This window comes from Sinocyclocheilus grahami, unplaced genomic scaffold, assembly GCF_001515645.1.
Source record: "Sinocyclocheilus grahami isolate Dianchi unplaced genomic scaffold, SAMN03320097.WGS_v1.1 scaffold453.1, whole genome shotgun sequence".
In the NCBI taxonomy this organism is placed as follows: domain Eukaryota; kingdom Metazoa; phylum Chordata; class Actinopteri; order Cypriniformes; family Cyprinidae; genus Sinocyclocheilus; species Sinocyclocheilus grahami.
Window position 1 is genome coordinate 522,900 of NW_015505632.1, and position 17,429 is coordinate 540,328.

The 17,429-nt window shown below is 38.7% G+C and overlaps 1 protein-coding gene across 2 annotated transcripts in view; it reads left to right on the forward strand.

The window, feature by feature from the left end:
- LOC107552579 (protein FAM222B-like) overlaps window positions 1-17,383 on the forward strand; it is a 56,291-nt gene extending 38,908 nt beyond the window's left edge. For both annotated transcript variants that reach the window (XM_016234486.1, XM_016234485.1), the window contains exons 2-3: window positions 4,625-4,811; window positions 13,846-17,383. In XM_016234486.1, coding sequence (XP_016089972.1) covers window positions 4,730-4,811; window positions 13,846-15,542 — 1,779 coding nt within the window. In that variant the 5' untranslated portion in view covers window positions 4,625-4,729 and the 3' untranslated portion in view covers window positions 15,543-17,383. The remainder of the gene's footprint in view (window positions 1-4,624; window positions 4,812-13,845) is intronic.
- The last annotated feature ends 46 nt before the right edge of the window (window positions 17,384-17,429 follow it).

Here is a 17,429-nt window from a genome sequence, read left to right on the forward strand (position 1 = left end):
CTTACTTAGAGCTAATATCTGAAAGTGCATGTCTCACACACTTCATGTGCTTACAATTGGCACTGTTAGACCAACAAAATTCTCAGAATAACTCTCACAGAATAAAAAAGTGTATCGTTCAGGGGATGTGGGAAGTCATCTGTAACACGCTGACAGCGACATGCTTGCACGTCCTCAACACGCAGCTACAGCACAGTCTATTCAGGCTGCTATAAATTGATGCTTAAAATGGGCCTACGCTGATGTGAACGTTTATTTACAAGCAACATCTCTTTCTCTCTCTCTTTCCTATTGAGCTGCTCTCGTATTCAAGGGTAAAGCTTGTTTCTCTTTTGAAAAAATCGAAATGTAAGCTCTCACCCCCCGCCCACCCGATGTCCTCCTCCATAGTCCTCATAAATGATAATCACAATCTCTCCTCTCCACTCTTCCCCTGCAAAGTCATTTCACTCAATAGCTTTTTGTGTTCCTGGGAAACTATACATGCAAGCGTACATTGGATTTCTCGCTCACTCTATTGTATGTGTATATTTTAGTGTAATTAGTCTGTGTTTTTCCTGAGCGTAAAGGCCAGTGTAGGCAGATTGTCTGAGCTCCGGAGCTCAGCCCCACCAGAGCCTGATTACAGCTTACCGTAGTCATTTTCTAAATAGCTCACTTCCACTCCACTTTCCTCCCTCTTTCCTTTCTTCTCCCACATATACCCTCCCTCTGTCCTCCCATGCCCACAAAGAAAGTGAAAAAGCAGTGGAGAAAAGACTTTTATCAGATGCGGTCTGACCCAAACATCCCCAGCCATTGAGAATCCAGACTCACTTTCTCTCTTCCTGTCTTTCTCTTTCCAGATTTTCCACCAGCTCTGATTCGAATGCATGTGACTCTGAATTTGTGTACATTTTGACTTTGGAGCATACAGTGCTGTTCTGATGGGGTTTCTGCTCCATATAGTTATAGTTTTAGGTTTGGGGTCAGGAAGACTTTATTGTTTTTGAAATAAAATACAGTAAAAAAAAAAAATTGTTAAATGTTATATTGTGAAATATTGTTACTATTTAAAATGGCTGTTTTCTATATGAATCTATTTTAAAATGTAATTTATTCCAACAATAAATTGGCCAACAAATTGCTTCAGGTTATAGTTCTTTCATCTCTGTGTAGATATTTTTGTCTAGACAGGACTGGTTTGTAAGACTCTGCACGCATACAAGCACTGCGTGGGGACAGGGGAGAAATCAAAGATTCAGGCTGAGAGGAACAGATGAATGACCCATCATCAGTCAAAAAATCAATTGAAGAAGAGACGAGAGAAATATTGATCATAAGTAAACTTGTGTTTCATTCACTATTGAAACGTGTTTATAAAAAGAGCTTGGCATATTTAGAGTTGATTATTTTTACCCAACCTATTAGAGTATTGCGCCATTAGTTTAGCAAAATGCTAACGGCAGACTATTGACGTCAATTTTGGGTTGAGTCTCACGTATGGAACATAATTTGAGTTGCTAATCATTCACTCATTAAGCTCACTTAGAAGACAGCAGCTGGTGCAGACAGCATACAGTGAGACAGCTCACTAGCTTTCAGATTAGAACTCTTCCTCAGGTAAATTTGAGAGAGCAAGTATGTTTGTATCAAGGCCTGCTGCGTTGTTAGTGCACTGGAAGGATGTTAATGAGCTGCCTTCATGACTTTTCACTACATACAAACTCTTTATTTCTCACTCTCTCTCCCAGCTTTGGCTGGCTGACCTTGTGTTGCTCTGTCAGAGTTGTTTGGTGCATAATTGCTTCTTGTCTGAACTGTTTGTTTGCTAAATACATGTTTCAATACATTGTTTTTGTCTAGTGTCAGTGTGTAGTGAGAGGATGTAGTACGTGGCTGTATGCGGGGTTTCTCACCACAAATTACCAGGCATTATCCATAGTTGTTGATCTTTGTGTCCTCTCTTTCATAGAGAGTAAAACATCCTGTGCCACATGCATTCACACTGACACTGTGTCCGAACCTGGTGCGATATGACAAGTGTCCAACAATTTGTGTCTACATCACACCAACATACTTTGCAATGGGATCACAGCCCATCAGAAGATATTTGATGTTCAGTCTATTCTTGTTATAGAGTGCAGTCTCCATACTAATATGCTTGTTTTGCAATAAATTCAAAATATATTATGGTAACACAACACTTAGTATAGGGTCAAATTCTCACTGTTAACTAGTTGCTTATTAGCATGCCTAACATATTGACTGTTTATGAGTACTTATCAAGCACATATTCTGCATTACTATATTCTACATCCCTACACTACCCGATACCTAAACTTGACAACTACCTTACTAACTATTAATAAGCAGCAAATTAGTAGTTCATTGAGGCAAAAGTCGTAGTTAATGGTTTGTTAATACCGAGAATTGGACCTTAAAATAAAGTGTGACCAATATTATTTCAATATGCACAATCAACATGCACCCATTTTCGTGTCCCCATCAACTTAAATTTACAGTAGTGATTTTATATACATAGAAGGCGTATTAAAGGCAAGTGTCTACTTTGTCAAAATAAAACATCAAAATATGGGTGAAATAATGTTTCACCGTTATTCAGCGTAACACATTTATGTAATATACTTATTCTGAACTGTACTTATTAAAATGCATAAAAGAAAATGTAATTGTATTATATTTAAATGATTCAACTTCTTTCTGACAAATGGGTAAATCTAAGTGGTTTGAAGGATGTTGGCAAAGAGTGTTAAAGATTCGTTTTTGGGTGCTGTTGTTTTGGATCATCGTTATCAAAGATCATTAACAAAAATGTGTTTTTAAAAAATCCCTATGGGAAAAAAATTTCTGAAACCAAGGCTGCTAAAAAAAGTGGACAGGTACTTTTGAATGCTATATAGAGAACAATTTGAATCAGTCACATTTCACAGATGGACGGTGCTATCCGGTAGATACCACATCAATTAAAAAAAAAAAACCAAGCAATCAACAGAACATCCTGTCGCAGTGACAGCTGGTCAGGACAATTCCTCCCATTCTGTGCATGTGGATTTGTGCCCACACAGTCACACTAACTCATTGTGTTTCATGACTGATGGTTGAGGTGTCGGAAATCTCAGAGTTCTCAGTGGTCTGATTCTTGCCTTGCTGAAGTAAAAAATTCAAATGTGAAACTTTGGAATTTAGCAAAGGTCACCTTCGATCACACCATTCATGAGAGAGGACGGGCCAAAGATGTGGAGGTGAAGAGAGAGAGATGAAGCGCCTGGGGCACGGTCAGAGCACTCTGGCTGGTATGTTTGATGTTAAATTGAACCTCAGATTTGATATGAAGTGAGTTTTGCCTGCTGCTGTACTATTAGTTATAGTGGTTTGGAATGGAAAGGTATGTGAGGGGTTTTTGCTGCTCTGAATTGACAAAGAGGATGATTAAAGAAGGATATTTTCATTTCCTAAGCTTCACCTGATTGATGGGTTGGTTGATTAATTGATGCGAATCCAAAGCTTTGAAGCTATCATAGCTGGTTCTTTTTGTAATTGCAACGGAAACTGTTTGCCAAGCAATTCATTTTTCACATAAATATGTGTGAAATTGCACTCAATCACACATTTGAATTGATGTTTAGATGCATTCCTCATGACACACTTGATTAGAAGACTTGCTGAGTTTTAATGAATGCAGTGAAAATGTGTGTGTCAGACTGACAGATGGTAATTGTCTCATTGCTCCTGTTATGTTGGAAAATTATCCAAAACATGATTGTGAGTCATTTAGCTTTGCACCTTTTATAACAGTAAGCTTTCAATGCACACCATGCCTTTTAAATCATGCCTTTCTGAGGGCAAAAGAGACATTTTTAATTAGTTTGTTTTGAATACAATTTAGTTGAAAATCAAATTACTGACTAATGTTTGTTAACAATTGTTTTTAATAATGAAGACTGTAGGCATCCTTCAATAAACAGATCGTAAAAGTTTGCATTTCAGAGATGTTTTATCACTTTATTCCTTTGTTTTTACTTTAATTGTTTAGTTTATAGCATTATATTAAACTATGTGTTAATGTATTATTACTGTCTTTCTGTATTTAGACTTTGTTCATTACTGTGGTACTGTGAAAGCTTTTAATCATCTAAATCTGAAAAGCTTTTATACAAACAGCCAGGTGTAACAACCATTTTGAAGTTTTGGTTTTATTTTTTTTGTAATTTTAGTACTTCAGCTTGAACTTGTTTAATTTCAAACATGTGCCAAGGCAACAAAATTCATGTAACATTTCTTTTTCATTTAATTTTCTTTCAGATTCATTTCAGTTAGCGAAAACAACTTAAATGGCTTTGCTTTTAACAACACTGAACACAATAAGTAATTTTTGTGTCCGCATTGAATGCTGTAAAACCACACCTAGTCACAGCTAATCAGAACATATCTGATGTTTAACTGTTATGCAAAGTGAGATTGTGGACCAATGAGAGTTCACTATGGGGGCGGCTAACCAATGTAGCACTGCCGTTAGAAAGACAGTTAATGACGATATGTTGTTTTAGGTTCGGACAGTGTTGAATTTAGCACTGAGGTAATTGCTGTAATATCGAATTTCTCTCTCTTTTTGTCTCTACAGTGTGAGGAGGAGTGTGTGGCCCATGTTGCTCTAGGAGTGACTGAGTGTGTGTGTGTGAGTGTGGGTGTGTGTGTGAGTGAGTGTGTGAGTGTGTGTGTGTATGAGATGCTGGCCTGTCTGCCAGGGCCAGGTGATCTCTCCCTTCAGCTCCACCCCCACTCGCAGATGAACACTGGACTTCAGAAATGTGAGTGCAAACACAAAACACACAGATCATTTACTCACACTCATGTTTTTCTAAACCATTTCTTTTTTTTGTCTTTTTTTTTTTTTTGAGCATAAAAGATGTTTAGCAGAATGCGGATGCTGCTCTTTTCCATGATAACCAGAAATCATGAAAAACACCATAAATCCATCATAGCAGTAGTCCATACGAGCCATGTTATCACATTATTTTCCAAGTCTACTGAAGTGTGTGGATAAAAAGCCAGAAATTTAAATGTACAAAATTTTGCGTTTGAGTGAATAACAACTTATATGTTGGTCTCTTCCTTGCACAACTCTAAAAATTGAATGCGTCACTAGTTTTTTAAAGATTTACAAATACAAAAGGGAATTCATTAAAATAAACAGAAAAAAAAAAAAAATGGAAATAAACATAAGAAAGGTAAGATTAAAAATGTTTATAAATATTAACACATTTTACAGCTTTTTTTTTTATTAAACGTAAATTTGTTTGTCGGTATGAACTTCTGCCTTCAAAATTAAAATAACTTGTTTATTTAACTCATTTTTTAAAAAATTTTTTACTAGTGTACTGTACGTATTGGTCATTATAAGACATGTCGTAAGTGAGAACTTGCAACTGTACAAAACAAAACAACTGTAAACTGGGCATGACATCCTTAATAAATGATCAGAAATCTGACCAAAAACAAGCTGATTGAGGACACCTCCAAAATAAACAAAACAATGTTTCTGCATGTAAACCACAAAAGCGCATCACTCATAATTACTACTTTTTTTGGTGCTTTTTGTCATCTTTTACCTTTGTTTTGGCATGGAAAAGTGCATTCTTTTGTGTTCCGCAGACAGGTTTACAATGACATGAGGGTGAATAACTGATGACAGAACTTTCCATTTTGAGTGAATATTCCTTTCATTCTCCTGTTTACCTTCCTCTCAGCAGTCTCAAATGAACTAAATGTGAATATTCTTTAATGCTGTGCATTTTGTGTCTTTTTTAATGCCACAAATTCGTACAGATGTTGTCAAAGATGACATTTAAATCCATTTAAGAAATGACAAGATACATAAAAAGAGAAATGTCTGACGAGAGACTAAACAGAACTGCGAGAGAAAGGAAATGGAATGAGGGAAAAAGAGAGAGCTGTCGTTGGTGAGCAAAAGCATATTTCCAGAGACAGATTGTCAAGTCCCAGGATTTTTATTAGGGCACTTTACAAGGGCAGACACCTACTGAACCACACCGCTCACAGAGAGATAGATTGAGGCAGATAAGTGGCATACAGAGGCAGCGAGAAAATGAGAGTCAGACAAACCGAGAAACTGAGTCAGTGCAGGAAATAAAGGATACGTACAGACAGAATATCTCGCCTTCTCTGTCTGTGGGCAGACATCCTGTCAGATTAGCTCTCCATCAGGATGACAAATTATGCTATGGAGACGCGCGGCCGGGGGAGTGCCGATGGCCCGGAGACTGATGAGTCTCACATCGCCTCAGGAAGACCCTCATCAGGCAGCAATTACTGAGAGGCTGGAGACATATCTTTAACTGCAAGAGAGAGCAGAAATCACAGAAAGACGGGAGTCGTATTTCTAACTAGTGGGAATACAGAAAGAGATGGAGTCATATTACTAACTACAGGAACTACAGGGGATGAACAGGTAGGAGAGAGGAAAAGGAGGCATACCTCTGATGCTGATGCCTCTTTCAGAGCGATAATAGAAATTCATTTCATTCCTTGCACACACAGTGAAGTAGGATCTGTAACTACAGGCCCAGCGTGTTTGTCTGTGAAGAGAGTAGATGTAAAGGATTCATTAGCTTGCCACATCCTTTGCTGGGGCGTTAATGATGTCTTATAGTTTAAGTGCTCTGAGAGATTAAACGCCTCATGGAAATCCCAATGAATTTGACAAAATCAAATGAAAATCAAGCTTTAACAGTAGCCTTTAAATGGTGAAGATAAGCTCACATTTGGTCCAATCCCTCCTTCACTTTGATGGACCTGGTTGTCAAAAAATAATATTTGTTTTAATTTCTCTGATAATTCCATTTGTTTACCAGTGCAGAGCTGTTAAATGAAACTTAAAAATACTTCAGAATAATTCTGCAACATTGAATTGCTGTTTTCCAATATACAGGTGCATCTCAATCAATTAGAATGTCATGGAAAAGTTCATTTATTTCAGTAATTCAACTCAAATTGTGAAACTTGTGTATTAAATAAATTCAATGCACACAGACTGAAGTAGTTTAAGTATTTGGTTCTTTTAATTGTGATGATTTTGGCTCACATTGATTCCACACTTTTTCCTTCCACTCAACTTGTTAACATGCTTGGATACAGCACTCTGTGAACAGCCAGCTTCTTTGGCAATGAATGTTTGTGGCTTACCCTCCTTGTGAAGGGTGTCAATGATTGTCTTCTGGACAACTGTCAGATCAGCAGTCTTCCCCATGATTGTGTAGCCTAGTGAACCAAACTGAGAGACCATTTTGAAGGCTCAGGAAACCTTTGCAGGTGTTTTGAGTTGATTAGCTGTTTGGCATGTCACCATATTCTAATTTGTTGAGATAGTGAATTGGTGTTTTTGTTCAAGGTGAGCCAAAATCATCACAATTAAAAGAACCAAAGACTTAAACTACTTCAGTCTGTGTGCATTGAATTGATTTAATACACAAGTTTCACAATTTGAGTTGAATTATTGAAATAAATGAACTTTTCCACGACATTCTAATTTATTGAGATGCAATAATTAATTAATTAATAATGATTTCAGTATGACCTTTAAATCATATGGCTTTTGTCAATTTTATATATTTAAATTCAATTAAAAATGTGACCCTGTACCACAAAACCAGTCATAAGGGTTATTTTAAAATTGAGATGTATGCAATAAATAAACTTTCCATTGATGTATGGTTTGTTAGGATAGGAAAATATTTGACTGAGATACAACTATTTGAAAATCTGGAATCTGAGGGTGCAAAAAAAAATTTATATTGAGAAAATCGCTTTTAACGTTGTCCAAATGAAGTTCTTAGCAATGCATATTACTGATCAAAAATTAAGTTTTAATGTATTTATGGTAGGAAATTTGCTAAATATCTTCATGGAACATGATCTTTACTTAATATCCTAATGATTATTGGCATAAAAGAAAAATCGATAATTTTGACCCATACAATGTATTGTTGGCTATTGCTACAAATATACCCGTGCTACTTATGACTTACTTATGGCTGGTTTTGAGCTCCAGGGTGAGATATCATGTAAATGATAAAAACATTTACCGCAAGGTAGAGCTGAATGCTTAATCAAAATAAAATCTAAATTGCAATATAGCTTAGTATGATTATAAAATTGAAAAGGCTGCACTTCATTTACACACCTGCAAGTCATAATAACGTTTTTTTGGTGTCTCAGGTTCGATTCGCAACAGTGTTTTCTGAAATTTGGTAATTTAGCAAATTAATACAACCCATAATCTGCATAGTCCAGATTCCCCCTACTTTCAAACCCCCAATCTGAAAGATTTAGAGAAGCCTCAGTTGTTTAAATCACTTTAAATCATGTAATGTAATGATGCATATGGTGGTTTAAATGTCCCATGGCATGCCATTAACTGCCCCTTTAAATTCACGTGCTCCCTGCTGTGGTCCAGATGTTACTGGAGCACATCTGGCACTGGCACAGATTCTCTCAGGGAACTCAGGAGACACAGGAAGAGCCAGAATATACCTTGGAATGCAGGAACGCAAGCCATAGATTGGGGCAAAAAAGACTGTCTTTTGTCTAAATTGAGCATGGTTTCTGTTTCATTCTCTCTCTGAACTCTTTCAAAGGAATCTGAAAAGAAGGTGAGATGAGCGGGGAGGAAAAGATGGCTTTAGATAAGAAGAAAGAGATGAATAGAAGGAAGAGGCTTTGCTTCTCCATGAGGAATAACCCTATATAAGACAATATAAGACAACATAAGAACACCCACTCAGATCAGCTGTCTCTCGGATTAAAGAGAGTTTAAAAGTGTGTGTGTGTGTGTGTGTGTGTGTGTGTGTGTGTGTGTGTGTGTGTTGTCTGTGCAGAGGGGAAAAAGGCAGTTAGGAGATGTGTATGGTGTACTTAGACAGAAAAGGCTGACGATAGCTGTGTAACAACCCTGTGTGTCTGTAATGGGGCTCCTGGGGTTTGGCTGATTACTGTGATCCTCAAATCACTGCTGATGAGAGAGAGAGAGGAAAGGTTAGGGAAAAGAACACTTTTAAAGGGATAGTTCACATAAAAAAAATGAACATTCAGTAATATTTTCTGGACACAAAACCAGATATTAAGCAAAATGTCCGAGCTGCTGTTTTTTCATACAGTATGCTTATACTACAATGTTTTCATCTCTTATGCTCACTGAGGCAGTATTATGTGATCATAAATACAGTAAAAACAGTAATATTGTGAAATATTATGACAATTTAAAGCATAAAGTTTTTAATATATTTTAAGTATAATTTTGTGAAACTGAATTTTCTGCAGCCATTACTCCATCCTTTAGAAATCATTCTAATATGCTGATTTGGTGTGTAAAAAAATCTTATTATTATCAATGTTGAAAAGTTGAAAACAGTTGAGCTGCATGCTGGATGAAGCTGAGCTACATTCTCAAGTCTGTTAGTCTGACTTTACAAAAAAGAGATTTACATGGCTTTTTGTATATGAATTACATATTTAGACTGAAGTAGAGCTTTTGCACTTACTGTAATTGGATGGGGACCAGAGACAGCCGTGGTAACCATTCACTTGTAGGGAAAAGAGCAGCTATGGCATGTCTCTTGATATCTCCTGTTGTGTCCCACGTTAGATTGTCGTACAGGTTTGGAACAGATAGATGATGAGAGAACGTTCATTTCTTGGTGGACTTTCCCTTTAATTACAAATCCCGAAGAGAAGTGAGTCAGATCTGGCACTAAGCTCTAGAGATGTTAAAGTCCCTTGAGACATTTACATCTCAGTGCATGTTTAAATGTCACCTGATCACTTTCCTCTGCCCTGCTCTCCTGTCCTCAGAATGGATTGCATGACTGCCGACCTGTATGTTGTTGGCTAATCCTAACAAGATTGACTCCTCATTATCACCGGCCGGCCTCCCCCGGGATGTCACTCAACAGGGGAGAACTGCATAGACCGAGAGAGAGATGCTGTGGGAATAGAGTGAGAGAGAGAAAGAGCGTTCCCTTGTGAGTTATTAGCATAATGACTCTCCTCTTCCTAGCTCCTTGATCTAGTCCTGCGGTGATTCATTTATTGAGCTCAGCGTGGCTCTTCCTCCTTCTCCTCCTCTTTCTCTCTCTTTAGGAGGTGAGTAAATGCGGGCAGCCGGTGAAGGCAGCTGACACGGCCTGAGATTGGCAGGAAAGCTATTTAGCTAAGAAATGTCAGGGGCCATTTTGTTTAGTCAATAGCCCACATGGAGGGAGAGGGAATGTGTGTGAAAAACAGAGAAAGACAGATGAGTGAATGGCATGGCGGCTGAATGCTGTGCGAGGTGTTGGTGGATGGGGATTAGGATTGTGTGTCCTGTTCTGCTCCAAACAAACACCAATAATTCACAAAAGGCTGTACTCTACGTCATTAACTTGAACAGATGTGTAGATGTATCTGTTGATGTTTGTGGTTGCTAGTAAGGATAGGTTTTGCTATTAGCAAAATTCATAAAGCTCCACAGATTTGCTTTAGAATATTAGCAGCCCTTCATTCACAAAGACATACATCTCTTGCCCCAAGAATGTTTACTAATTATTCAGCATTTGATAATTTTTATAATTAATTAATTAATTTATTTATTATTAATTATTATTAGATAATTAATTTGACTTTTGGCTATGGAAAAGTGTATATTACTCCATGACCTTTTGTAAGGTCCATTTTGTTGCTTTTAAACCATTAGTGGCACCGAAAGAAAGTAGAAAAATCATGTGTTTTCCAAATAATAAGGTCTTCCACAACAGTGTCAATGTTTCCTCTGAATCCTGCCACAAACTCTTACCATGGGTTAAGTTTGCCCAAATATCAGCATCAGACTTTAATCCGCAAGCCCTCCATCTTGCAATCAACAATTATGAGTGTTACAACAAAAGTTAACATTTTAGCATTTTTTATTTAAGCTTCAATAGCAAGTTATGCTGTCCATTTGACATTTATAACGTATTAACATATGTTTTAGCCATTAATGTTAATATCTATCTACACTACTGTTTAAAGGTTTTGGGTCAGATATATTTTAATGAGACTTCTCATGCTCACAAAGGCTGCATTTATTTGATAAAAAGACAGTAATATTGTGAAGTATGTGAAGTACAATTTTAAATAACTGTTTGTATTTGAATATGAATATGGCAAAGCTGAATTTTCAGCAATCATTAGTCTCAAGTCATAGTATTCACTATTCAGTGTCATGATCCTTCAGAAATAATTCTTCTAATATGCCAATTTGGTGCTCAAGAAGCATTTATTATCAATGATGAAAACAGTTGTGCTGCTTAATATTTTTGTGGAGCCTGCAATACATTTTTTCAGGATTCTTTGATGAGTAGAAAGTTCAAAGGAACAGCATTTATTTTAAATGGAAATCCTTTAATATTATAAATGTATTTATAGGCAGTTTTTCGATTTAATGCATTCTTGTTGAAAAGAAGTATTCATTTCTTTCCAAACTTTTCAACGGTGGTGTATATATTACTATTTGTTGTTATATTGGTACATATAAATTAAAATTCTAAATATCTGTATTCTTGTGGAAGCTGTGTTGGAAAACATTATTATTTATCTACCTTATTATTTCATCTAGATTTTAACCATGTTTTAGTTCTTCTTTATGTTCTTGTTCGATGTCTTTATATGTTAAATGGTGTTTGTTATGGAGTGTTTGGTGGGAAGTCTTAGGTGTTTGTCGGGGCAGTGTGAGCTGTGAGCAGTGACTGAATCCGCTCAGGCTGGATGAAAGAGCTCAGTCAGAGAGCACAGGCTGTCTGTCCTCTCACTGGGGATGAGGGGGCCAGGAACGCATATAAATGCATGTTAATACTGTGTGTGTGTGTGTGTGTGTGTGTGTAAACTCCATATCAGTGTGAGCAAGGGAAGGGCAGGTGGGTGCACATTAGAAGTCTCTCTCTATCGCTCTCTATCTCTCTTTTCTCTTCTCCCCTCAAGTGATGAAAGCTTGTTTTATACAAAGACCCCCTTTCAGCAGCCAGACAGCAGCTTCACAGAGAGCACTTATCATCCTCAATTTCTTTTCTCTATCCCTCGCTTCCTTTGTTTTTCCGTCTGTGTCTCACCCGCTGTCCTCTATTCTCAACCCATCGAATCAGAGGTGTCCTGGCAAGTGAGGATGTCACTCTCAGGAAAAACAGCATTGTTCTTAGAGCTTATATTGTGTGCAGAGACCTGCAGACTTCTGAATGTAAAAACAGTTAAATAATTCAGCTCATTAATGTTCACTTTTAAAAGCATTACTCTGATCCTGAAGAGAAGATATGTGTGTGTGAAAAACAGATTGAACAGGGCTCACCAATTAGACAGCTTATTTAGAGCACAGAACATGTGAGGCTAAGATGGTTACCACACTAGATGCAGACATACATGGTTGCTATATTTTTGAGGGCAGGGCCAGACAGGTTTTAATTTCTTATTCACACTCTGAAACTGTAAGAGAATCGAGCACAGACACATCACAGCGGTGTTGTTAAATATAACAGAGGTACTTAACAGTCACTGGTGTTGTCTGGCAGTCTGTCTGTGTGTGTGTGTGAATTGTCTCTGCTATAGCAGATCACACTCTGGCATACAGGAAGCATGTCACATCTGGTAGTGAGAGAGGAAGTGAGAAAGTGAACATTCACCTGCATCTGTTTGTCATGTGACTTAACACCAAACACTAAAATGTTTTGTACGAATTGCCTCTAAAAATCAGATTGTGAGCAATTAATGTCTATCTGTAAAGACTATGTATTCTGTACTGTAGAGAAAATGTAATATTGCTGTAAGTGCCACATTTACAGTAACACTAAATTCTTTTGGAAAGTGAGTTTGTCACTTGTATATTTGTGCACTGGAAATTGATACTTAAAGAAAGAGGTTAAACAATATAACAAGTCCTATGAAAATTATCTCTATTTTTCATGCTTTAGAATAATAGTGAGGTCATCAAAACAGTGAAATGTGTTTGTGGTCAGTAAGATTTACATACAGTGGGTACGGAAAGTATTCAGACCCCCTTAAATTTTTCACTCTTTGTTATATTGCAGCCATTTGCTAAAATCATTTAAGTTAATTTTTTTTCCTCATTAATGTACACACAGCACCCCATATTGACAGAAAAACACAGAATTGTTGACTATAAAGTGTCTTATGCTTGCCAAGGCTGCATTTATTTGATCAAAAATAGTGTAAAATAGTTCACAGTATTACTGTTTATAATTTAAAATAACAGTTTTTTATTTTAAGATTTTTATATATGATATTATTACAAAGCTGAATTTTCAGCAGCTATTACTTACTTCAGTGTCACATGATCCTTTAGAAATCATTTAAATATGCTGATTTGGTGCTCAAGTAACATGTATTATTGTTATCAATGTTGAATTCATTTGTGATGCTTAATATTTTAGTGGAATCCCTGATACATTTTTAAGGATTCTTTGAATATAGATTTCAAAAGAACAGAATTTATTTGAAATAGAAAACTTTTGTAAAATTATCAATTCCTTTGCTGTCACTTTTGATCAATTAAATGCAGTCTTGCTGAATAAAAGTATTAATTTCTTTCAAACAAACAAAAAAAACCTTTTGAATAGTAATATATGTATACAATTAAGATGTTCTAATGCACTTTTCAATATCTGTTGCTCTACTTTGTTTCCATTCTCTTGCTTGCCCTGCTCTGTGTACAAAGTTTGGAGGTCAATCCAACTCATTGTCCACTATATTCAAGGCATAATGTGTTGTCTTTTCTTCCTTTTTGTCACTTTTTCCTCCATATAGGGGACACTCCACAAAGGATGAGATCTGCTCAGTATCCAACCCCTGCGGAATTGGATGCATATGCTAAAACGGTTGCCAACAGTCCACTCACCATCAAGATCTTCCCCAACAGTGTCAAAGTCCCTCAGCGGAACCACGTTCGTCGCACAGTCAACGGACTCGATACCGCTGGCCCCCGATACAGTCCCTACCCCTCCTCTCAGGCCACTGCCAAGACCGGTCTCCTTGCCATCGTTAAAGTGCCCCTCGTCAAGGGTGTCATCAAGGACTTCGACGGCACACGTGCACGTCTGCACCCGGAGGTGATAATGAATGCTGCAGGTGGCCCTTATGCAGCCACCTCGGCCAGCACTTTAAACCTGCACCACCCATCACAGGGGCCTCCCAGAGCGTCCCAGAATCCGCAGGGGCTTCCTCCACACCCTCAGAATCTCCAAACTTTGCAACAGCCTGGGACTCCACACCAAGGACTCGGACACCGACCTTCCTCCTCCATGCCACAGCAACCCCAGGGCCTTCCCAGGCCCCAGACTCTGTCCCACGCGCCTGCTTTAGGCCACCCTGGTGCCCACCAACCTTCAGCAATCCTTCTTCCTCAGCAGCACCTACAGAACCCCCCTGCAAGCCTGCAGGTGGGTCCTCGGAAGTTGCCGGTTGCAGACGCCCCTCCTAACGTGACTGTTTCTACCTCAACCATTCCATTATCCATGGCCGGAGGGCTCCACCAGGGCCGTCAGGCAGACTTAAACAGCATAGTGCACCAGATAAGCCAGTTCTGCCAGGCTAGGGCTCAGGGCGCCAGTGCCACGTCAATGTGTGAAGGGCAGATCGCCAACCCCAGTCCCATTAGTCGAAATCTACTCATCAATGCCAGTTCTCGAGTCTCGGTGCATTCGGGAAACCCTAATGCGCTTGCTCCCGGCCTCATGCACCCATCGTGTGCTATTGGACCTCCTGATAAAATGACTGCTTCTGCGCCAGTGAGTGCAATGCCTCCGCATAACATGGTCGCGATGAACCACATGTATCACAGCGATATAAAACAACAGCACCTACAGCATCAAAGCCATCAAACGCAGCGAAATCCCCAACAGCCGCAGATGAGGTCCTGGACTCAGCATCAGCTCGCTCACCTTCAGCACATCTCGGAAGGGGGTGGACACCCCTGCAAACCCCCGAATCGTGACCCTGGCCTCCCTTGCAAGGGCATTACCTATCCCCCAGAAATGGGCATGGGGCAGCCTTATGCCATGAAACCCTCCAGCCCCTCGCTGCCACTTGCCAACAACAGCAACAATGCAATGCCCCCAGGAGCGGTGACACACTATACCAACGGGCAGTACTACCACCAGCCACCGGTGTGGGGTAGTATTCTTCCCACGCCCAACAGCGACAGCTCTGGCTCACAGGACCTCCCCATGCCCTTCCATGGCACTGGCACAGGCAATACCAACCCCACCCCAGGGATGGACTGTGCCCCCGCGGGAGGAGCGGCCCATTACCGATTAGTAGGGGGTGCCTTAATAGGGCAGACTAATCTGATGCAAACGGCAGATTGCATGGGAGGGGACTTCCAGCCGCCCTGCTTCCGAGATCAGAATCTTATCCTGATGGGGAAAATGCACAGGCCACCCCCTATGGGCCGGGTAGTGGTCCCCCCCTCTGAGACGCAAGGCCAGCACCCAGGGTACAGATAAGCTTCAGCCCACAAGCCTCAGACACAGTCTCTCCTCAGTGAAGTCAGCCACACACGTGCGTCCTCGACACCTCCTGTTAGTCTTAATGAAATGACATTACGAGAGGAACTAAATGAGCTCAAAATCTCAAGGATGATTGTTGATGAAACTAAGAAAAAAAGAAGAATACAAACATGTCTAACGAAGAGCAGTGTTTTGTGCTATTAATCTTGCAAGTGATCAATTTGTTTTCTTTTAACAAGTGCTTTTTTAAGGCACTAAAGGGATTTGTTTCCCACTTCTGTCTTATCTATCTCCAGTTACCCGGATCTCAAGTGCTCCTGGGTTATTTATGAACGTCTTTCTTGTGTTAGTGCTAGCAGCTTACGTTATTGAAATATATTGAAAATAATATATATGTCTTGTGAAATACATCACTTCTAAACTGAGGGCACCAGGCCTTCTGTTCATTGGACAACCAACTAGCTTTCATTTGACAGATCTTTGTTTTGAGCCCGTCTTATAACATCAAGATGGCTGACAGACTCTGAGCACTTCCCTCTTCAGCATGACACGTTCTTTGTCCTTTCTTTCTTTTTTTCCTGTGTCTGAGCTATGCGGGAATATGCCAGTCACTGGTCCTTTCAGACTGTTTCTAGGTGAAAGCTCTTGACGTGGGTTTCCAAACGAGAAGAGCTACAGATGTTTTAATGTTAAAGCTGTGCCATTTTTGTTTTACCTGATCATTATACTCCCCTTATTTCTTAACATATGAGAAACTACTACTTGAATTGTATAGATGAGTTGTGCCGTTTCAGGTGGGTCGTGTGTGTGGTTTAGCTGTACGTGGGTTTGCAGGACTAAACATACTACTGAAGGTGGTGTTTGTAGGCTTGTTATTAATATTATGATGTAGAAACTATGTACCAAATCAAGGGTTTATGATCCTGCGTTTTCTAGTTCATCCTTTATAATAATGTAAAGTAGGAGTTGCTACTGATTCTTTTGTGAAGTGTGCTTGAATTGACCAAATTGATCACTTGCAAGATCATTTGTGGTTAAATTGAGGACTTTTTAAAAGAAAAAGGTGAAACAGCAGGTGAATTGCTTATTTTATTGTACACTGGCTTATCTACTGTACTGCTGTAACTTTAAAGAAGTGTAATAACTGTGTATGAATGTGACTGCATATGGATATGGGTTCACAGATTTGGTGTGCGTGTGTATGGGCATGTGTGTGTGATGGTGGATGGGGTGTGTGTGTTGGTGGGTCAGTTTGTCTTGACTCGCTGTTGGTTTGCCTCCCCTCAACAGCCCTCATGAAGCCTTAAGTATTTGGTCCTTGGACTTTCCTTTGACAACAAGCATGATTCTAATAAAGGTATAATGAATTCTGATTTTGAAAAATAGACTATAAAGGAACAGCATTTTTCCTCGTTTATTTTTATTAACTCAAGCTTTTGTTGAATAGAAAAGCAATTCTTTAGAATTACTTTATAATGTAAACGAAGAAATAAAGAATATTTTATCGTCATTGTTTTCTAGCTGTGTGTAGTTCTGGGCTGTAACAAAATCTTTTTATTCCACGTTTCAAAGCTTCAGTTTTGCAATTTGTGCTATTTATAATTCTGAACTAGATTTTTTTCCTCTATTTAAATCTTTTTTTTGTTTGTTTTGCAATTGCTGTGAAATTGGAGGAAGCTTCTAGAAGCCTTTCTCATATCTGTCACTCTGTGGCTGTCAATTGAATGCGTGGGAAGAATCTGAAGAGTGTGAGAGTTGTGCTACTCTTTTTTTGTAATATTGTAATAATAAAATAAAGTTCTAATTTATGCTTTCATGTATGACTCAGTTTCAGTTTATTGCTCTGTAGCGTCTGGACCACTCCAACACACAATATATATTTTG